This window comes from Canis lupus, chromosome 36 (assembly GCF_011100685.1).
Source record: "Canis lupus familiaris isolate Mischka breed German Shepherd chromosome 36, alternate assembly UU_Cfam_GSD_1.0, whole genome shotgun sequence".
NCBI classification, from domain to species: Eukaryota; Metazoa; Chordata; class Mammalia; order Carnivora; family Canidae; genus Canis; species Canis lupus.
The window spans coordinates 17,725,988-17,749,507 of NC_049257.1; the positions used below are offsets into that span (position 1 = coordinate 17,725,988).

At 36.6% G+C, this 23,520-nt stretch overlaps 1 protein-coding gene across 7 annotated transcripts in view; it reads left to right on the forward strand.

The window, feature by feature from the left end:
• MAP3K20 (mitogen-activated protein kinase kinase kinase 20) overlaps positions 1-23,520 on the forward strand; it is a 175,516-nt gene that overhangs the window by 77,001 nt on the left and 74,995 nt on the right. For all 7 annotated transcript variants that reach the window (XM_038584869.1, XM_038584870.1, XM_038584871.1 and 4 more), the window contains 3 exons: positions 4,985-5,072; positions 16,671-16,772; positions 21,061-21,126. In XM_038584869.1, coding sequence (XP_038440797.1) covers positions 4,985-5,072; positions 16,671-16,772; positions 21,061-21,126 — 256 coding nt within the window. The remainder of the gene's footprint in view (positions 1-4,984; positions 5,073-16,670; positions 16,773-21,060; positions 21,127-23,520) is intronic.

The window sequence follows — 23,520 nt, forward strand, 5'->3', positions numbered from 1 at the left end:
ATGTACACATACATATATATAAATATATATAACAGTCGAATAGAATTTTTTAAGAGCTCTCCTATTTTATTTATTAAATTTAATTTTATTTAAATTCAATTAATTAACATATAGTGTATTATTAGTTTTAGAGGTAGAGTTCAGTGCTTCGTCAGTTGCATATAACACCCAGTGCTCATTTCATTACGTGCCCTCTTTAATGCTCATCACCCAGTTACCCATCCGTCACCCTTCTCCCCTCCAGCAACCCTCAGTTTGTTTCCTATGGTTAAGTCTTCTGGTTTGTCTCCTTCCCTGATTTCGTCTTGTTTTATTTTTCCCTCCCTTCCCCTATGCTCCTGTTTTGTTTCTTAAATTCCACATGAGTGAAATCATATAATTGTCTTTCTCTGATTGACTTATTTCACTTAACATAATACCCACTAGTTCCATCCATGTTGTTGTAAATGGCAAGATTTCTTTTCCTTTTTTTTCTTTTAATGGTTGAGTAGTATTCCATTGTGTATATATACCACATCTTTATCCATTCATCTGTTGACGGACATCCAGGTTCTTTCCATAGTTTGGTATTGTGGACATCGTTGCTAGAAACATTGCAGTGCAGGTACCTCTTCAGATCACTACATTTGTATCTTTGGGGTTAAATCCCTAAGTAGTGCGGTTGCTGGGTCATAGGGCAGCTTTATTTTCATCCTTTTGAGGAACCTCCTCCATACTGTTTTCCAGAGTGGCTGCACCAGCTTGCCTTCCTACTGCAGTGTAAGAGGGTTCCCCTTTCTCTGCATCCTTGCCAACACCTGTCGTTTCCTGACTTTTTAATTTTAGCCATTCTGACTGGATTTTTTAAAACATTGTTTATTGTGGTAAAATATATATAGAATGAAATTTGCCATTTTAACCATATTTAAGTGTATACTTTGGTGGCATTAATTGCATTCACAGTGTTGTACAGCCATCACTACAATCTATTTCCAAATTTTTCTCATCACACCAACAGAAACTTTACACATTAAGCAGCATCTCCCCAATTCCCTCCTCCCCCAGTACTGGTGTAACCTTTAGTCTGTTTTCTTTATTTCTGAATTTGCCAATTCAAGATATGTCATAAAAGAAGGGTCATACAAAATTTGTCATTTTGTGTCTGGCTTATTCACTTAGCATGTTTTCAAGGTTCATCTGTGTTGTAACATGTATCAGAACTTAATCCCTTTTTGTAGCTAAATTAATATTCTATTGTATTTATATATCGCATTTTGTTGATTTGTCCATCAGTTGATAACACTTGTCCATCAGTTGATAACCAACACAGTTGGTTGCTTCTACCTTTTGGTTATTATGAATAATGCTGCAGTAAACACTGGCACACACTTATCTGAGAAATACACAGATTTTTTTATGTAGAATATTAAGTCATCTGCATTTCCTATGTTGATCAAAATTATTTCAGTATAACTTAAGTATACACAATATAAAACTAAGAACTACTGCTTTTTTTTAAGATTTTATTTTTAAGTAATCTCTATACCCAACATGGGGCACAGACTCACAACCCCAAGATCAAGAGTCACATGCTTTACTGACAGAGCCAGCCAAGCACCCCAGAACTCTTCATGCTTATAGCTCTTGTAAAATCAAAACCAATTTTTCAATTAAGTAAAAATAAAGCTATAAAGTCAGTATAACTAAAATGAACAATTTTCATCAAATTACATTTACTGAAAATAAATGACTTTTGTTGACATTGATAATGTAAAAAGATATTTTTTTGTCACCATGGACCATTATATTTAGCCTTTATCATTATTATGGTTCTTTAGGGATCCCTGGGTGGCTCAGCGGTTCAGCACGCCTGCCTTTGGTCTAGGGTGTGATCCTGGACTCCCAGGATCGAGTCCCACATCAGGCTCCCTGCATGGAGCCTGCTTCTCCCTCTGCCTGTGTCTCTACTTCTCTCTCTCTCTCTCTGTCTATCATGAATAAATAAATAAAATCTTTAAAAAAGATTGTTATTATGGTTCTTTATAACTGTGAACTTTTTTAGACCACTAATCTGTTATTTTGATGGCCAGTCTATTTGCTAGAGTATTCCAAAATAATAAATCTGGAAACAACAATTTAAAGAAAAGCTTTCTGTTACTACAACTGTTGCATTAATGAACTGTTGGCAAGTCAGTGTCTATAAGGGCAAACCTACAGAAGACATCCACCTGCTGTCAGATACTGACTGCTACAGCACAGACTTTAGTCATTTGGTTAATCCCACAGTTATTTCTGTTGGAGCCAGCTTGAGTTGGTAACATCATAATATCACTTGATCTTCCCTTATTGCAAATGCCACTTATTTATTTAGTCTATCTCTGCTTATTATACCATCATTTCCATGGAACTAGTGCAGCACTCTAAAGTAGTATGTTGTTTTGGGATGTTAAATCAAATTCTTAGTTTGTTAAATTAGAACCTAAAGTTTTACTTACTCTGTGAAAATCTCTTTTACTTAGAAATTATATCTCAAGAATTTAGTTTTTCCTAACGCTAAAAAATTTTTAAATGAGCATAACAGTGGGACATAAAATAATGGTTGTTATTTTAACATCAGCAAATGTTTACCAGCACTTGAAAGATAAATTCTGTCTCTCCAAGGCATCACTTGGCAATATCTTAAATGTAAACATGAAAATTAGCTGGAACATTGAAAATCCCCTGTGGTGCTGAATTATAAAATGGTCATCCAAAGATTTAGAATATTCCTTTTTTTTTTTTTTTTTAAGTTCTGTGCCCAACATGGGATCAAGAGTTGAAAACTCTACTTACTGGCTGAGCCAGCCATGCATCCCTTAGAATATTCTTGTATTCATTCTTTCTTGATACAAATATCTTTTTAAGATTTTATTTTTTTAAGTAATCCTGCACCCAACATGGAGCTCAAATTTACAATGCTGAGATTGAGTTACATGCTCTACTGACCGAGCCAGCCAGGCACCCCTTGATACAAACATTTTTAATGTTCACAGAATTTAGATACCCCAAAGAATATACCCAAACATACCAAAGGATAACACTCCCTTATTTTGACAAATATTGGTTCAAACCCTAATGCTTTACTTGCAATAAATTCTAATGCTTTACTCAGAAAGAGTTCATCTGCTTTAAAAATAGGGGGTACTTAGGTTTTCCAAACCTCACATGAACTTTTTTAAAAGATTTTTTTTCATTTATTTGAGAGAGAGAAAGAGAGCAAGCATGGGAGAGGGGTGAGGGAGAGGGAGAAGCAGACTCCCTGCTGAGCAGGGAGTCCAAGTTGGGGCTCAGTCCTAGGACCTCAGGATCATGACCTGAGCCAAAGTTAGACGCTTAACTGACTGAGCCATCCAGGCGCCCTCATTTATTGTTTCTAATAGAATTGCCATATGGATGAATAATTGTCTTGCTTAGTTAATGCATTTTCTTTCTACTTGGAAAAGTATGAGAAGTTCATTTGATGAACATAGAACCTCTGCACACAGTAGGCACTCAGTGAGTGTGAGAGAAGTGTTTTGATTGCCTCCTTCAACAGTTGTATTAGTAAAAGAGAAACACTGTCAAAGAAACCTTGATAAATGTCTCATCCAGTTGATGACAATTTTCCTTTCTCTTGATTCCATATTGACCCTATGCAAACCCTTAAGCTTCCATTTGTACCTAGCTATACCACCTTAAAAACAATGTTTTTCATGAAATCCCAATTCCTATCCTGTGACAAAAAATTTGTAACAAATAATACTAATTTAAATTGTGCTGGTTCCCAAAGAGAAGTCCCCTTTCTCCCCAGGTCTTTTTTTTTTTTTTTTTTTTTTTTTATTTATTTATTTTTTATGATAGTCACACAGAGAGAGAAAGAGAGGCAGAGACACAGGCAGAGGGAGAAGCAGGCTCCATGCACCGGGAGCCCGATGTGGGATTCGATCCCGGGTCTCCAGGATCGCGCCCTGGGCCAAAGGCAGGCGCTAAACCGCTGCGCCACCCAGGGATCCCTCTCCCCATGTCTTATTTATTTTTCTTTAATTACTTACCATCTTGATGAATACCCTTTATGAAATGGGGAATTATGAAACTCCTATTTGCATACTGACAATAACATCCTTTTCATTTAAAAATATTAAATGTTTTTTTGTACCTAAGTGATTTTGTAACTAACTGTATTTATAATTCCTGGTGAGCCATGTTTTAGCTCCACAAAAGTAATAAGTACATGTGATTTAGTTAATTTAGAAAATGTCCTTCTGTAGACATTAGCAGATATACACTGTGGTATCTCTGTTTTTTCATTTAAAAAACTAAGTTTAATAAATATTTTTTTATGATGTCACTCTGCAGTACAGTTTTCTGGTATTTAATACATTTCACATGTAAAGTATGGCTTTCTACTTCCCAAATCACTACTGAAGGTCAGGAATCTACTTATAGCCTTCCCAGTACCTTGCTGCATACAGTACAAGAGCAAGAATATATTTTGAATGATTAGATAAATCATATAAATGAGTATGACCTGAACCTATTTCAGTAAGAGTTAAATCATCTGTTGATTTTGTCACGACTGTTCATCCAACCAATAGAAGTCCATCCAGTCTTGAGTCTCCTACAAGGAGTATGATACAGAAAAAAAAAAACATATTCAACTCTTAGGAAGAAGGCTCTTCTATAAACACATACGGCCTCTCCCCACGTCGTCACCCTCCTCCTCTACCTGTCGTGCTGGCTTGCCATGAAGCACCCTCTCTTGCAGCCACTTCAACCCCATTTCCTTTGTAAATGGTCAGAAGGCTTCAATAGAAATTCTTAAACTTTCCAGAATGCTGCTAAGGATAGCGTTCCATCAGCATCACGTACTTGTTGAGCACACATGTATCTCTGCAAATGTATGTAAAAGGAAATTGAATGGGATGCCTATTTTAGGAGACTCATAAACATGAAATTTTATGTAACTCTGTATTTGATTTTCGTACAGGCAGAAATACTCAGTGTCCTCAGTCACAGAAACATCATCCAGTTTTATGGAGTAATTCTCGAACCTCCCAACTATGGGATCGTCACAGGTAGGCACGCATTATTTGACTTCTTTCTTTCCCCAATTACGTAGCTTTAGATTCCTTAATATGCTAAAAGGCTTAATATTAGGTTCAGTCATGAATTGTGTGCTACTGTCAGATGTCACTTTTGTTGCTATAAAGCATTAATAAAACTGATTATATCAATATAATTAAGAATGGTGTTTCCACTTCTACCCATGTTTAATTGTGCTAATTATATCTGTGTAAATGCTATTTAAATGCACTCGCAGCTGCAATACCAATATTTAAAGGTGCCGTTTAACTAAAATTTCGTTTAATTAGCTGAAATGAGCGATGTTTTTTGTAACTCTGTGACCTTTTACAAATTAAGATTTCTTGAGCTGTTCGTGGTGTAATTCTTTGCAAGGTATTTTAATCCCATTAGAGCATTCTTTCTTCAAGGTCTCTGACGTGAGGACAGTATTTTTCAGGTTTGGTCATCTGGGTTGGTAATGACCTTGATCTAAATTATCACATGTGGAGCAGCAGTTTATAACTGATGGGAATACCCTTTCCAAAGAGGAGCACACAGAAAATTTTGCCATATAACAACAAAGAAAGACACATATTTTTAATACTTTGTGCTTGTAATTGTACAATCCAATGAGTAGCTTTAGGTCCATAATAAGTGTAACGTTCAATTTATAAGAAGTAACTTTGTCAGGTTCTTTGTCATGACAGTTCTTTGATTAAAACAAAACCAACAAGAAAACCTTAAAAGATTAACTCCATCTTTTTCTGCTGCAGCGTTAACAGCCTGGACTATACAGAGAGAAACAACAAAACACCCTCAGTAAGGAGCCTTGGCTTAGGTACCCTTTAGAAATGATCTCATCTAATATTTATAAGGACCCCACGAGATAGGTAAAATAATTTCTATAAATTTTTTAAAAAAGATACTAAAACCCTAACTTTTAAGTACCTTTCCCAAGGTCATCCAGCTAGTGGTAGAAGCACTAGTATAAATTTCTCAGGTTGATCTTCCACAGAAGCTCCTCTTCCTAGGCACAGGCTAGAGTCCAGAAAGCTGAGTGCCTTAGTTCTTACCCTCACGGGGACATGGTTGCTGTTATTTTCCATTTTCAGGTAGCAAGCAGTTTACCATGCTTTTATTCTGGTAAATAGCATTTGTACCTAAGTTCTTACGTGGAGGGAATTTTATCCCCATTCAGCTCTGTTTAGATCTGTGCCTAAAACGGGGTAAGGTGGTAGCTTTCGTTCTGGAGCTTGTACATTTCCTATTAACCTGAACACCTAAGAATCAGTTATATTGTGGGGGTATAAACCACGATTCATCTTTTAAGTCCTATTCCTGATTTAAAGTTAAATCCTGTCTCTGACTCACTTACCATTTCCTAGTCCATCATACTTACTTTTACTAGTTAGTTTTACCTTAAAAATTTGAATCCAGGGATGCCTGGGTGGCTCAGTGGTTGAGCATCTGCCTTTGGCTCAGGGCGTGATCCTGGAGTCCCAGCATCGAGTCCCTTATCGGGCTCCCTGCATGGAGCCTGCCTCTCTCTCTGCCCGTCTCTGCCTCTCTCTGTGTGTGTCTTTCATGAATAAATAAAATTTTAAAAAACTTTGAATCCAGTTTTCTTTTCTTTTTTTTAAAATATATTATTTATTTATTTCAGAGAAGACTCAGAGAGAGAGAGTGAGCAAGCATACACATGAGCCAGGAGGAGGGGTAGAGGGAGAAGGAGAAGCAGGCTCCCTGCTGAGCAGAGAGCCCACCATGCGGCTCGATCCCAGGACCCTGAGATGATGACCTGAGCTGAAGGCAGATGCTTAACTGACTGAGCTACCCAGGCGCCCCTAAATCTAGTTGTCTGATTCTTGTTTGTGGCTTAAGTTACTCTTATCTAGCAGATGAAAGTGTGGTACTCCAAAGAGATTAGAAACTATGCTTCTTGTCTAGTAACCCTGGCCTTTAACGCTTTTGAGTGGAAGTCATTTTAGTTTTAACGAACTCAATGGACTATTCATGAAGTTTTCTAGTTTCTTGAGGTGAGAATGAGAAATAGAAAAAGGGATTTAAGTCATGGTGTGCATTCCTTTTTTCCAAGAATTTATTCTGAGTTCCAGGAGGAGGTGAAACACATTCATTCACTTTTAGCCAGCATACGTAACCCAGGTCTTATTCAAAAGAGAAAGAAAGGATCCAAGGAGAGTTGGATGACTAAGTTTGATTTTACTTATTTATGGCCTAGCCAGTCCTTTGTTTCATGCACCCCTTTGGCATTCCCTGCTCATACCTATACCTACCCCAGATCTTTGTTTATAATTGATTAGTTCTTTTTAGATCTATAGCTGTTTCCCTGTAGAGCCAGTAATAAGCAACTGTTAACATTAAACATTTCTTTAAAATACCAGTTTCACAACTGTCAGGTAATAGTAAACTGTGTATTTGTAACTCTTTTATTGACTTGTAAGGCTGATTATTAAAGACACTTCTTAGCCAAGTTTTGGTGTTTATTAATTTGATAAGATTATTTTTTCCCCTGGAGAAACTTGTTTTAATTATTTACAAGTATCTCTCAAAGAAATATCTGTACTCTTCAAACAACTTTCTGCAGCTTAAAGGTCAAGCCGAGTTCTGTGCATGGGTAGCAGCAGTCTCTTTACCAACAGAGCCTAGTTTGGGAGATCAGATGGGTTGGGGATGATAGCACTCATTCTGCCTCTTGAAATGAACACAAATAAGTCTTAATATGGGGAGCTTCGGAGAGAAAGGAGGGCCAAAGAGGCACGAAAGGCCTTGATCACCCAGCTCAGCTGGCTCCCCTTCTTTTGAACTCTGTCATCTTCCTCAGATGTTGGGGTTCTGAGAGGGGAAACTTGCATGGCTTGAATTCATTCCACTTGAGTTCCTTAATAGAAAAGGTTGTTGCGGCAAGCAGCTGTTGTCACTCAGACGGAGCACTTGAAAGAATGATTTATCGGCATGTTGGAATGGAATGCACGCTGGTATGGGAATTGGGAGATGTGAGTCTTGTCATGATTCTGCCAAAGCTGCATAGATGGGTCTCTGATGATCTGTGTCTCGGTTTTCTCCCATGTGAATGAAGGGATTGGAATAGATGGTTTCTGGGCTGGGCGTGTGTATGTGTGGGACTGTGTGTGCGTGTGCATTGAAATTTTCATCACAGACTTAGAAAACCTGCTTATAGGGGGACCCGGGGAAGAGTCCAAGAGGCAGCCACCACTTGATTTCCCTTGAAGGGGAGGTGAGCATCTTTCCCCCAGATCTACGAAGAAATAGAGTGACTAGAACCTCAGATTCCAAAGTCAAGAGAAACAATACAATAACAGGAATGGATCAGATTTTCTCTGATCTTTGGAAACCTCTTAATTCTGTACTACTCCCATTCTTTTTTATCTTTTTTTTTCTTTCCTTTACAAGTATTTACACAAATACTTGATGGCTAGGAGTGTAATGGTGAGATAATGCCTGGGGAGTCTGTGGCTGTTAGAGTCTGGGTTATGTAGTTCTTTGTAGCCAGATTGACCAGGAACAGCTGCACAAAGGACCCAGAGGAAGACTGAGTCCCAGGACTCCAGAGGAGGGCAGCTGAGGGTCTCTGAGCCCTGGGGAATTACGTATTTGTGTTCTAGGGCTGCTGTCACCTCTTAAATTTGCTGCTGATGGTACATGACCTCTTATCACTACTCTAATAAGAGAGGATACTAGTTCTATATGATTCTTCGATAGGCCCAAATTCTCATTTAACTCAACCATGGAAAACATTAATTTTTAAGTGCCTGATCTCATTTCCTTGAACTCAGACTTGATTTACTTTAGGCACAGATGAATCCAATTTGCATGTTTTGGTATTGTGTTGGTCTTCTCTTATTAGCCAATTAGAAACAAATGTCATGTCTTGTTAGAACAAATTCCAGATATTTACCTAAATTCATTTGTACTATTAGTTATAATCCAAACTAAGATTGCTTGGTGTAATATTTTATTATAAAGAAATTTGGTTGATAATGTTACTTATTTCGACAAGACTGATTATATGTTTACGTTTTTCAAAGCCAGCTATGGTTGCCATAAAACTAAAAGGGAAAAAAAAAAACAAAACAAAACTAAAAGGGAAAAACTACCTTAGTAATGAAAAGGAAAAGAAAAAGAAATGAAAAGGAAATGTTTGCTTAATATGGTTCCTAATGACCCCTTTTTAAAAGAATTAAAACAAATACTTTATACCAAAGTCCAACAAACTGTGTTCTATGGAGAAGTGAAGTGGTTTGTCAAACATGTAATCATGTGTGTATATGATGAGTCCTTAATTTCCAATGAGAAGACCAAAAGGATGAAATAATTATATGCCTTTTTAAAATGGTTTACCCACTGACATATTTAAAGATCATATTTTATATGAAATAATGTAACAGTGCTGCTTTTCTTGCAGCCTCACATTCATGAAGCCATTTCATTTCATAATGTATCTTCTACATCGATGTTTTTTTTTCATTATCTGAATCCATTTTTAATTTAACTCACTTCTAACAGGATCTACCTGGAGACAGCGTCAGATATCACAGGCTAGGGTTCAGTCTCAGAACAGATGCCAGTTTCAAGTTCAGGTTGTCACCTATTTACTCACATCAAGTAAATAGAATTTAAAAAAATATAGGACCCCATGGAATTTCTGGAGTTGAAAAGAAAATAATTACAATGAAAAATTCTCTAGAGTGACTTATCAGCAGATTTGAGATAGCAGAGGAAAAAAAGTCAGTGAACTTAAAACTGGGTCAATAGAAATTGCCTACTCTGAAGCGGAGAAAAAATTTGAATACATATGAACAGAGCCTTTGGACAACATCAAGTGTATGAATCAATGATTAATAGTAGAGGAGTAGAAAAGTAGAAAATGGAAAAAATAGATAACTATTTGAAGAAATAACAGCCAAAAAAATTTCCTGAATTTGATAAAATGCATTCATCTACATAGTGAAGAAGCTCAATGAACTCTAAGTAGCATAGATGCAAAAGAACCCACACCTAGACACATCATAGTCAAACTGTGTTGTTAAAGACAAAGTGAAAATCTTAGAAGTAGTAAATAAAAACAACTTCCCTCCTGTAAGGGAACAATATAGTATGATTAATGGCTAACTTTTCATCTACAATAATAAAGCCCAAAAGCAGTTGACATTTAAAATCCTGAAAGAAAAAAATATATCCAGCAAAAATTATCCTTTAAAAATTACAACAAAGCAAAGATGTGCCTGGATAAATGATGAGAGAATTTGTTGCTATTAGTTCTGCCTTACAAGAAATACTAGAAGCAGTTGATTCTTCAGGCTGAAAGAAGACGACAACAGATAGTAATTCAAGGAGAAATAAAGGGTACTGGAAATGATAAATATAAAAGACTCTATAGATATATTTGTTCTTATTTCTTCTCCTGACATCTTTAAAAACGTAAGATTGTATAAACCAATAATTAGAACGCTATTTTGCTTACTTAAAAAAATGTAGATAGGGGTGCCTGGATGGGTGGCTTAGTCAGTTAAGTGTCCGACCCTTGGTTTTGTCTCAGGTCATGATCTCAGGTTCATGAGACAGTCAGGCTCTGCACTCAGCATGAATCTGCTTGTTCCTCTCTCCCTCCCACTCCCCCCCCACTATCTCTCTCAAATAAAAATTTTAAATGTAGATATATTTTACAGTAATAGTATAAAAATGAAGGAGGGATGGAGCTGTATCAGAGAAAAATTTCTGTATTTTACTAGAATTAAGTTAGTGTTAAGCTGAAGTAGATTGTGCTAAATTAAAATGCATTTTATATTCCCTTTAGCCACCACTAAGAAAGTCCACTAAAGAAATACAGGAAAAGGGGCACCTGGGTGGCTCTGTGTTTGACTGTCTGCCTTTGGCTCAGGTTGTAATCCTGGGGTCCTAGAATTGAGTCCCATATCAGGACCCCCGCAGGGAGCCTGTTTTTCCCTCTGCCTATGTCTCTGCCTCTCATAAAAAAATAAATAAAATCTTAAAAAATACAGGAAAAATCAACTGAGGAATTAAAATGATAAATAAAAATAATTAACACAGAGGGCAATAAAGGAGGACGAGATGACTGAGAAGGACAGGAGACACGTAAAACACAATATGGCAAAATCAAATCCAACCATATCTATACTTACATTAAATGCGAAAGGTCTAAACTTTCAAGTTAAAAAACAGAGATAATCAGACTAGCTAAAAAAAGCAAGATCCAACTATGTGCTATCTCTAAGAGACACACTTAAGATTCAAAGACACAGGTTGAAAGTAAGGGGATGGAAAAAGACATATCATGCAAAAATTAACAATGAGAAAATTGAAGTAACTATATTAATTTCAGACAAAATAGACTTAAGAGAAAAATATTATTAGAGATGAATAGGGTCATTTCATAAATGATAAAAGGACTAATAAATTAGGAAGATATAGCAATTGTAAAGGTAATACCTAATACCTAATAACAGGTACTCAAAGTACATAAAGCAAAAACTGACAGAATTTAAAGGATAAATAGGCAATTCAACAGTACTTGATTTTAGTTCTCTCTTCTCAGTAATTGATAGGGCAGCTAGACAGAAAATCAGCAAGTATATAGAAGACTTGACAAAAAAATCAAGTCTACCTAACTCACCAGACATAGAATATACCACCCAATAAAAAATACATATTCTTTTCAAGTACACATCCAATATTCCCCAGAATAGAGTATAAGTTAGGCTATGAAATAAATCTTGATGCATCTGAAATGTTTGTTCTCCATCTACAGTAAAATTAAGTTAGAAGTCAACACTAGAAAGAAATCTGAACCCCCCCCCCCAAATATTTGGAAATTAAAGCATACACTTCTAAATACTCAGTGAGTCAAAGAAGAAATCACAATAGACTTTAAAATATTTTGGACAGGGAAATGAAAAATGCAAAATAAAATTATAGGAGACAGGTAAATACTTAGAAGGAAATTTATGACTTTAAACATCAGTGTCAAAAAAAGAAATCTAGGGGCGCCTGGGTGGCTCAGTGGTTGAGCATCTGCATGGCTCAGGTCTGATCCCGTGTTCCTGGGATCAAGTACTGCATCAGGCTCCAAGCACAGAGCCTGCTTCTCCCTTTGCTTATGTCTCTGCCTCCTCTCTCTTTGTATCTCATGAATAAATAAATCAAATATTTTTAAAAATTTTTTTAATAAATAAAATATTTAAAAAAGAGAAAGAAATCTAGGTTTCAACCTTAAGAAACTATAAAAAACAACTGAATAAACACAAAGCAAGCCAAAGAAAGGAAATAATAAAGATGAGAGCAGAATATGATAAAATAGAAAACAAAAATAATAGAGAAAAATCAGTGAAACTAAAAATTTGGTCTTTGAAAAGATCAGTAAAACTTACAAACCTTTAGCTAGATTGACCAAGAGAAAAGAGAGAAGATACATATTAGCAAACTCAGAAATGAAGGAGAGGGCAGCACTATGGCCTCAACAGAATTTTAAAGGGATTATAAGGAAATGGTGTCATCAATTTTATGCCACCAAATTAGGCAATTTAGATGCAATAAACAAATTCCTTTAAAGATACAAAGTATCAAAAGTGACTCGAAGAAACAGAAAATCTGAACAGACCTATAGAAAATAAAGAAATTTGAATTAGTAATTTAAAATATTTCCATAATGAAAAATCCAGACCCCAGATGATTGCACTGGTGAATTCTATCAAATGCTTATAGAAAACACCAATCCTTCCTGTATTCTTCAGAAAATAAAGGAGGGAGGAACACTTACTAATACATTCTATAAGGTCAGTATCATCCCAATACCAAAGCCAGGCAAAAACATAGTAAGAAAAGAAAACCATAGATCAATATCCCTCATGAACATAGATGTAAAAATTCTAAATTACATACAGAAGGTCTCCAAATTACAATGGTGCAATTTACAATTTTTTGACTGTATGTTAGTGCGAAAGCAATATGCATTCAGTTGAAACATATTCTTCAGATTTTGAGTTTTGATCTTTTCTGGGGCTAATAGTAATGTGGTACTGTTTTCTCTTGTGATGTTGGGCAGCAGCAGCAACGAACCACAGCTCTCAGTTTTGCCCAACTATAAGCTCATCTAAGTGTTCTGAGCACTTAGTTTAAGGTAGGCTAGGCCAAGGTATGATGTTTGATAGGTTAGGTGTACTAAATGCATTTTCTTTTTTTTTTTTTAAGATTTTATTTATTTGAGGGGGAGGGGCAGAGAGAGAAAGAGAAAATCCTCAAGCAGACTCCTCACTGAATACAGAGCCCAATGCAAGGCTATCCCAGAACCCTAAGACCATGACCTAAGCTGAAACCAAGAGTCAGATCCCCAACCAACTGCACCATCCAGGTGTCTCTAAATGCATTTTTCAACTTAACCATATCTTCAACTTATGTTGGGCTTACTGAAATGTAACCCCATTGTAAGTCAAGGAAGATCTGTATTAGCAAACTGAATCCAGCCACCTGTACAAAGGATTATATACCATTACCAAACGGACTTTATACTAAAAATGCAAGGTTGGCCTAACATCTGAAATCAATTAATGTAAGGTATTATACTAGGTAACAGAATGAAAAGACAAAATTTTTTTGCATAGTACAGTACCCATTTATCATAAGAAATTTCAGTAGACTAGGAACAGAAGGGAATTTTCTCAACCTGATAAATAGCATCTACAAAAACCCATAGCTAATGTCATATGTAATGGTGAAATTGAATGTTCTTTTCCTAAGAGTTTCCTAAGAAACTCCTGAGAGTTTCTGCTCTTGCTACCTCTATTGAACATTATACTGGAGGTTCTAGTCAGTACAATTAGACAAAAAAATTAGACAAAATAATAAATAAAAGGAGTTCATGCTGGAAAGGAAGAAATAAAACTGTCTAATATGACATGATCCTGTATGTAGAAAATCCACAAAAGACTATTAAAGCTATATTTAGCAAGGTCACAAGGATCTAAGACCAACAGTCAAAAATCTATTGTATTTCTATATACTGAGAATGAACAGTCTAAAAATGAAATCAAGAAACACTTTCATTCGAGGCATGTGGCTGGCTCAGTTGGTAGAACATGTGACTCTTGATCTTGGGGTTGTGAGTTTGAGCCCCATGTTGGACAGAGAAGTTACTTAGAAATAAAACCTTTTAAAAAAATTCACTCACAGTAGTTTCAAAAAGAATAAAATAGTTGAGTATAAATTTAATAAAGAAGTGTAAGACTTTTATCATGAAAAGTATAAAACATGGCTGAGAGAAACTATAGATCTAAATAATATGGAGAAACCTTACATGTTCATGGTTTGGAAGATTCATTATGGTCAAGATGGCAGTTCTCCCCAAATTGATTTATAATTCAAAACAATTTCTATCTAAACCCCAGCAGGTTTTTTTAAAATAAGAAACTATGAGGTGATCCTAAAATTCACAAAGAAATGCAAAAGAGTTAGAATTTTAAAAGGACTGAGGTTGAAGACTTAGACTGTCTCATCTCAATCCTTATTATAAATCTGTAGTAATCAGCAATATTGTGCCTAAGGACAGGCATGTGGCCAGTGGAACAAAAGTAAGAATGTAGTAGAAAAAAAATCTTACACTGATACTGATAATTGATTTTCAGCAAAAGTGCCAAGAAAATTCAATGGGATAGTCTTTTGAACAAATTGTGCTGGGACAATTAGAAATCCACATGCAAAAAAATTATCTTAAATCCTCACCTTAAATCACACACAAAAAATAGGTTATAGACCCAACAGGAGTCATAGACCTAAGTGTGAAAGCTAAAACTGTAGAACTCGCAGAATAAAAATAGGAGAAAATCTTCATACTTTTGAGTAAGGCAGAGAGTTCTTAGATACGACACCAAAAGCACAATCTGTAAAGGAGAAAATGAGGAATTTGACTTCATCAAAATTAAGAATTTCTGGTCTTTGAAAGATACTGTTTAGAGAATGAAAAGACAAGTTCCAGAGGGCAGCCCAGGTGGGTGGCTCAGCAGTTTAGCGCTGCTGCCTTCAGCTCAGGGCCTGATCCTGGAGACCCGGGATCAAGTCCCACGTCAGGCTCCCTGCAATGGAGCCTGCTTCTCCCTCTGCCTGTGTCTCTGCCTCTCTCTCTCTCTCTCTCTCTCTCGCTCTGTGTGTGTGTGTGTGTGTCTCATGAATAAATAAAATCTAAAAAAAAAAAAAAAAGACAAGTTCCAGACTGGGAGAAAATGCTTACAAGTCATAAATCTGATAAGGACCAGCTTCCAGAATAAACCAAGAACTCCTACAATTCAGTATTAATAAAACAACCAAATTTTAAAGCGGGCAAACTATTTAAATAAACATTTTGCCTAAGAGTGTGTGTGTATATATATATACTTGGAGCTCATAGGCACGTGAACAGATGTTCAGTTTCATTGGTCACTAGGAAAGCGCGGTTAACAATGAGAGATGCTGCTAGAACTATGCTCACTGAAACGGCTGTGACTAAGAACACGTTGGCAACCACGTGTTGGCAAGGATGGGAAGAAACCGAAACCCTCCCAGAGTGCTAGTGGGAGTATACAATGGGATGGCCTCTTTGAAAAGCAGTTTGACAGTTTCTTAGAAAGTTAAACATGAACTTACCATATGTCCCAGCAGTTCCACGTCTAGGAATCTACCCAAGAGAAATGAAAACCTATTTCTACACAAAGGAGTGTCACCAGTGTTCATAGGACATACTCAGGAACAGCCCAAATGTCTATTGACTGGTGAATGAATGAAATAACTGTGGTAAATCCACACAATGGACTATTATTCCGCAATAAAAAGGATGGAAGTAGTGATACGTGCTACGGCACGAATGAGCCTGGGAATCATCATGTGAAGAGAAAGAGGTCAGACACAAAAGGCCACATGTTGTATGATTCCATTTCTATGAAATATCCAGAAAAGGTACATTTGTAGAGTCAGAAATCAGATTGCAGGGCTGGGGTTGAGAGTGGGGCTTCACTGCACATGGGCACAAGGGAACCGTTAGGAATGGTGGAAAGGTTCTAAAATTGGATTGTCGTGGTGGTTGCCCAGCCCTGTCTCCTGACAATCATCCAATCATACACTGATGGGAGGTGAATTTTTTGGTATGTAATTTACATCTCAAAGCCATTTTTAAAGGTTTCTTCACACTTTCTTGTGGGTTTTCTGTGTGTGTGCTTAAGTTTTGAGGGCTCTTCTAAAAGTCCTGATGCATAAGGATTGATTTACCTTCTCACATAAGTGCTCTGACCTGTGTATTTAATCTTCTCTACCTCATTAGAATGACAGTTTTGAACGAAATACCTATGTACCTGCCTGCCTTCGTTTCGGATGCATTCTTCAGCTCCTCACTGTGTGTGTCAGTTCCATCCAGGTGGCCTTTGAACTCAACCTCAGTTGAAGTTTTACCTTTCATTTCTTATTGTGTTTTTTGTTTGGTTTTTCATTTGGGTATAGTTGACATATATTAGTTTCAGGTGTACACAGAGTCTTATTTCTGAAATGCATGTTGGTTTTAATTGTATGCTTATCTTTTCCTTTGAAACTAGAATATGCTTCTCTGGGATCACTCTATGATTACATTAATAGTAACAGAAGTGAAGAGATGGACATGGATCACATTATGACCTGGGCCACTGATGTAGCCAAAGGTAATAAAGCTTCTTGTATTCTTACAGAATTGGTGGGGCATGTCTTCCCATGGTGACACTGTGACTTAAGGTATAAGATTTGTTAGGTGTTCCTTTTTCAGATTACGGACAGCAAGAATTCTGCAACTGTCCAGATGTTTTATTTTTATTTTATTTCCAGTATAGTTATGTAACATATGGTGTTACTTTCCTTTCAGGTGTACAATATAGTGATTTAACAATTCTGCATATTAGTCCTCATTACGACAAGTGCACTCCTCAATCCCCGTCACCTATTTCACCCATGTCACCCATCCCCACACACCTCACTCTGGTAGCCATCTGTTCGCTTTAGTATTTAGAGTCTGATTTTTGGTTCGTCTTTCTTTGGTTTTGGTTTTTGTATAGATATTCTAAGTCACTATCTTTCCACTCCTGTATTCCTTTCTCTCTTTACTTTATTTCTTTCCCTAAAACTAAGTTCTAACAAAATCAGTAACTCCAGAGCAGCCGTTTTTTGGCACATTTCGTGACTTTGTAATTGACCAGCTTACTTGACACAGTAAATGGAAAGCTCCTAACTCTGTAGTTCCACAAGTCTCCACTTAGACTCAGTATCCAGAAAACGTGATTTATTGTAGGATTAGTTCTACTCATTTTGTGTACATAATAATATGCTAAAAATAGTAACCACGTTCAAAAAAAAGTCTTATTTGTCCTGCCATGTGAAAGCAATTCAGATTTTATTTTATATTTAATGTAAACTTGGAAATCACCCTTGGAAATGAAAGATCTTTAATATGCAAAACCCCTAAACAAGGTGCCCAGTTCTTTTTCCCTCATAAATTCCTAATGCTTTCTAAAGCAATTTAAATTCCATTTATTTTTATCTCTTTTTTTTTCCATTTTCCTAACTGAAGGTTTCTGAGTTTTATTTATAACTGTCAAAGTTGCTTTGGAAACAACTTAATCTAAATAATGAACACTGATAGTTACATTTGTATTCTAGCAACCCCTAGAAAGTGTGTCCAAATTTTACCAGGGAGATTCACTCCTTTGCATTTTGCTACTCCAATCTCTACAAGCATCTCTTTACAAAGAAATCAAAAGATACTGAGCACTTAGTATGGAGAGTAACTCATGCTTGGCTTTCACTGGGAAGTCATACAGTGATATCCAAAAGTAACAGTCTTTCCTTTGGGGAATTTTCTTGTCAGTTTTAAGTTTCATCAACACCTGCCAAATCCTTCAAATAGGGAAAGTGAAAAAAAAAATTTTTTTTTTTAAATTTCATGCAAAATGCTGCTGCTGAACGATACTTCATTACCTTATAAGAATAATAAGCTCTATGTTTGGGATGGTGTACTTAAGGCTTTGGCTGTGTTAATTAACTTAATTGTGTATTCATGCATCAGGCATTTCAAATCAGCCTTGAATTTTCACATTCTTCAAGACGTTTTCATGTAACATCATAGTCACTTCTGCATATGTCAATAGTACACAGGAACCACCTGTTTGCAAGCTGGGTGATGTGTTATTACTGGGAGCCACCTGAAGCATTGTGGAAATACGCTCCCATAAATATAAATGTATATCCAAACAGCCTGTGCCTTAAAACACTTCACCTTATAGACATTTGCATTTAGGGTGCTCAGCCAATTACACCCATGTTATTATCTAATGACACTTAGGATGGATAGACAGCAAACAAATCAAGTGACATCCGTCACTCAGCCTCCTGCTGTGCTGATGCTCCTGAACCTTCTGTGTCCCCCCCCCCACGCCCCCACGCCGCCCCAACCCTGCAAACTTGTCCCTCCAGGCCCTTCCCCAGCACAGTCACTGTCTGTTGGCTCCAGATCAGCCCAGTTATTCCCGGGGTTTCTCAAAACCGCTGGCACTGCGTATCAGGACAAAGGAGAGACAGGACGGGGCTAATTAAGTGGCAGGCTGGTAGGCGAGGTAGGGTAGGGCTGGAGGGAATGAGAGTGGACTGGGGGCTGGGGGCCAAACTGCAGCCCAATCAGATCACCTTTTTGTGGCTGGTGAGTTGCTCCTAAAGGCGGGTTCGCATGTGTTTGGCCTCAGGTGAGAAGAGTGATGCAGAGAAGAGACTTACTTATTTATAATCACAAATCCTACTTAATATTTAAAATGGCCAGTAAAAGGGGGAAGAAATCAGTGCTTGCAGATCGACTTCAACTCTCTCTGGTTAAAAGCCACGCACAGGACTTGGAGATTAAATAGGGAGCTTCATCGGTGTCGATTCTGTTTCAGATTCAGCGCCGTACCTTTCATGTGACCATGATCGAAGACACTGAAGCAACAAGATGTTGAGAAATCAAAGAATGAATAATTCATTTCAAATAAGAGTTGATTCATGCATTTTGAAGTAGGCATTGCTTAACATCACTGCTGAGAGAAGCCCTCCTCAAAGCCTCTCTTCTTTCTGGGTAGGAAGGGACGCGGAAGGCAGCCAGGAGGGCAGCCAGCGAGTTCATCTGCAAGCCCCTCCCTGGTGTGTAAGGAAGGCAGTTAAAGCGGGTCAAAGTGATCCAGTCGCAGAGTGGTCCTCACTCATTCCAGATCTCCCCTGAAGGACACCAGTCAGATCTTTTTTTAAGAACCCTGAATCTTAAAACTGATGATTTTTTTTTTAGGTCTCTTCATTATTTGCAATAAAATTAATTCAGAATTATGGATGGCTCTATAAAAACAAATAGGTGTTTCTGTGATTGTGCTTACCACTGTGCTTATGCACACTAAATATTTTAGAAATTACACTAAAAATGTCAAATATCCTATAAATTATAACAAAATGTCTAAAAAACATTATGCACGACTAATTTACAGTGTTTTTTCTCATAATATCTGTCTTAAGGAAGAAAATACCTATACTTAAAGCTTTTTGTACCTGAGTGGTGTTTTTGGAAATCTTTACATGTCGGCCAGTGTAGATACTATCTAGCCCTGCCTCTAGTGGTAATTAAACAGATTTTACCTGAATTTGGTTCTTAAAGCAAGAAAGGGGTAACTATGAAATTCAGTCCTAAAATCATGAAAAGTTATCCAAGTGGTAGCTATTGAATTTTCAGTGTGTAGAATGCAGAACTTCACGTTAGAAGAATGCTCTTCTGTCTTCTAGTTATATCTTGTTTAAGCGCTTAAATTACTGATAACTTTTCTCAACTTGACTCTTCTCAGTAATATCTTTGTATCACAGGAGTTTAAATTTTTAAATTTTCTTTGTTCTTGCATGACCTTCAATATCTAATCAGAATGGTAGAAAAATAATTATTTTAAAAATTCACCTTTATAAAATTGAAATTTTCTGTACTTAAAGAACCAAAGCCTACTTATTACATGTAATGGACATTCATTAACAAAAGGAGCTTATTTGGTTGTGGCTCTTATTTCAAAAAAGAGCTTGAGAAGGGAAGGGAAATACTATATTTCAGTAGAAAATGTTCTTTTTCTGTATTCTAAGGGGGTAGACAATACATAAATACAGAAAAAGAGTCAAATACTAAGAGGATCACTGTGAAATGTGTGTCTTTTAAAGTATAATTTTTAAAAAGTATAATATTTTATTCAAAATAATGAAATTGTACTTTCTATATATTCAATTTACTGAAGTAACATGATTTACATTCTGAGTATGTTGGAGAGAATTTTAGAGTGTACTTAAATATAGACTATCCCAAAGATTCATCCTTGTAAAAGGAGTATTTTGTAACTATTGTAAATTTTTCTGAGGGTCATAGAATCCTTCACCAACTACAACTAATGAATCCAACCAGATTTCCCCACCCATCCCCCAGCCCCACTCCCAGGGTCTTACTGGAATGAGTGCAGAGAAAATAAACCAGGCTGCAGCTGGGTAGCTGCAGACATCCAAATGAAAGCTGAAAGCCTCGGTCGGAACTCTGGCTGAACTAGAAGGCAACTGGTAGTGGAATACCTCAGTCATTGGAGCACTTCTTCCAGTTGTAACTGTGCTATTTTTGTGCAGACTCCAGAAAATCAAGGTGTCCTTATTAGGTATTGTAATAGCTTTACCCACAATCAAATTCCAACGTTAAGAGATTAAAGCACATAAATTTTCCTTAGCATATAAATTTTCCTAATGCAGACAGATCCTATCTCTATCTCATCCATCATGTAAGAACAGAACACATGAATTTAGTTCCTGCTATTGAATCCTCTGCAAAAATATGAAAGGTAATACTGATGTTTTAAAATAGAAAGTTAGTACTAATGCAGTGTTGGAAAATGATATTAAAGCTTTTCTTCCTTCTTGTATGAAAAGGAATGCACTATTTACATATGGAGGCTCCTGTCAAGGTGATTCACAGAGATCTCAAGTCAAGAAATGGTAATGTAGTCCTGTGTTTTTATTTTAACTATTTTACTATGAAATATATACGCCTTGTTATAGAAATAGTTTTTCTAGATCTTTTCATGTTTTTCGTATCTTTTGTACCCTGATGTTTTGACTCATCACTGGTACCAGGAAAATCTTTCCAGTGTTAATAAACATCAGAATTATTTATGTTATTTCAAGAAGCTGCACAATATTCCATTGTATCAATAGCATGGAGTGTGGACATTGGGGCCATTTACATTTTTTTTCTATGATAGAAAATATTGAGCTCAATACTTCTCAGCAAAAATTTTTAACATATCCTTAATTGTTTCTCTAGAATTGTTTTCTGAAAGAGGTATCACTAGACCAAAGCATATACTTCTGGTCTTCTATTTTTAGATAGTTCTCTGTACTGGCAGTTTTGAGTTTTGTTCTTGTTACTTCTGAATTATCTGGTGTAAACTTTTTTCATGTCCATCATATTACCTGGAGTAGTGCCCAAAAATGATCAACACATTTCAGAGTTTGGAAAGCAAAGGCTTTCTTTTTGTTCCTTCTCTTCTTCTGTACTCTCTAAAGTTTACTTATGATCCTACATTTTATAATTTGGGACGTGTGCATTTTAAAATGTCTCACAGGATTAGACGTTATTACCTTGCAGTAAGAAGGTAACAATGCGTCTTCTATTATGTCGCTTGAAAGTTAATGGACTAAGGCAGTGACTGGGATTAGTTAGCCGGCCCACACTAAAGTAAATGTTAGAGCTTGCTAACTTAAAAAAAAAAATCTTGCTATCAGTTCATTTACATGCTTTACTTACGGATATGCTTTCTAAGTAAAGAGGAGGAAAACTACTTATTTTTTAAAAATCTTTAGCTCACTGCAGTTAAAATGGGTGTGTCCTAAAAGTGTGATCCTTGCATTGGATGGTCAGGTAAGTGGAGGAAGAGAAGCAGGGGATCGGCCAGCTGCCCTTGCTGGGACTCCAGGACTGTGAGATCTGTGAGGACGGACAAACGGAAGTCCCTGGCCACTGCCACTCATCAATAGTCCCAGTTGGACCACCAGCTCGGCCCTGCCAGTCAGCTGTGGCAGGCTGTTCTCTCCACTGTCTAGGTCATCACTTACTTAGCCTTTGACTCCCCACAGACTTAAACTTCCTGGAGCTAAATACTTTTAAGAAGGGTCGGCTAACAGGAAATTGTTAGGAAATAATCTAGAATCTAGTAGGAAATATTAGTCTTAGGACTGTAGATTTTTAGTTCATGCTCAGAATTTCAGTCTAGAAAGTTAGTCATGCTCAGAATTTCAGTCTAGAAAGTTTAGTTCATGCTCAGAATTTCAGTCTAGAAAGTTAGTAAAAAAAAAAGAGTTTCTCTTTTTTTGACTTCTCTTTTTAAAAGCAGTATTTTATCAGTGTATTCTGAATATCTCATGAGATGAGAATGATTAAGTTACGGATTTATCTATGCTCATTATGAAAACTAATAACGATGGAGACTATCTGGATTTTCACAAGTTACTTGATGGGAAAACACACATTGAAAAAATAATGACCTTTTAGCAGTTTTTTTTTCTGAAACGGAATAACAAGACTCTATTTTCCATGTTCTACATTTTTATGTTAGTTTTTTTTTTAATGGAACACTTGTTTAATCATATTTTTTAAAATTTATTTAAATTCAATTTGCCAACATATAGTATAACACCCATTGCTCATCCCATCAAGTCACTTGTCAATCTTTTAATGAGAAAAAAGAAGTAGAGGTATTTTAAAAGGCAACTGATTATCCTATTAACAGTTTATATTTTCATTTGAAAAAATTTATAGTTCATGTATAAATCACATTTACCCTTAGGCTATTTCATGCAAAGAGTTATCTTTTCCCTATTTAGCAAGGTCATTAATAACAGCTTAGTAAGAAATGATCAGCTACTGTGTTCAGGATGCTGTGTGCTTACATAAGAAATGCCAGGGGTACCTGGGCCGCTCAGTCAGTTGCTTCCGACTCTTGATTTTTGCTCAGGTCATGATCTCAGGGTTGTGAGATGGAGCCCTGTGTCGGGCTCCACGCTCAGTGCAGAGTCTGCTGGAGATTCTCACTTTCCCTCTGACCCTCCCCCCTGCTCCCTCCCTCTCCCTCCCTCTCTCTAAAATAAATGAATAAAATATTTAATTTTAATAAAAAATGGAAGAAATGCCAAAACAGTTCTTCAAGGTCTATCTTGGACCTCCTCGCCTCTTCTGCTCTTATTCACCCACTCCCATAAAAGCCCCATCTGCATATTAATACTCCCAAACAGACCTCTGCTTCGGAACCCCTTGTCTAGTCTGTTGATTGGGAGAGGCCACATAGATATTTGTATGACCCTAAGGTTATCATGTTCACATTGATCTTTTCA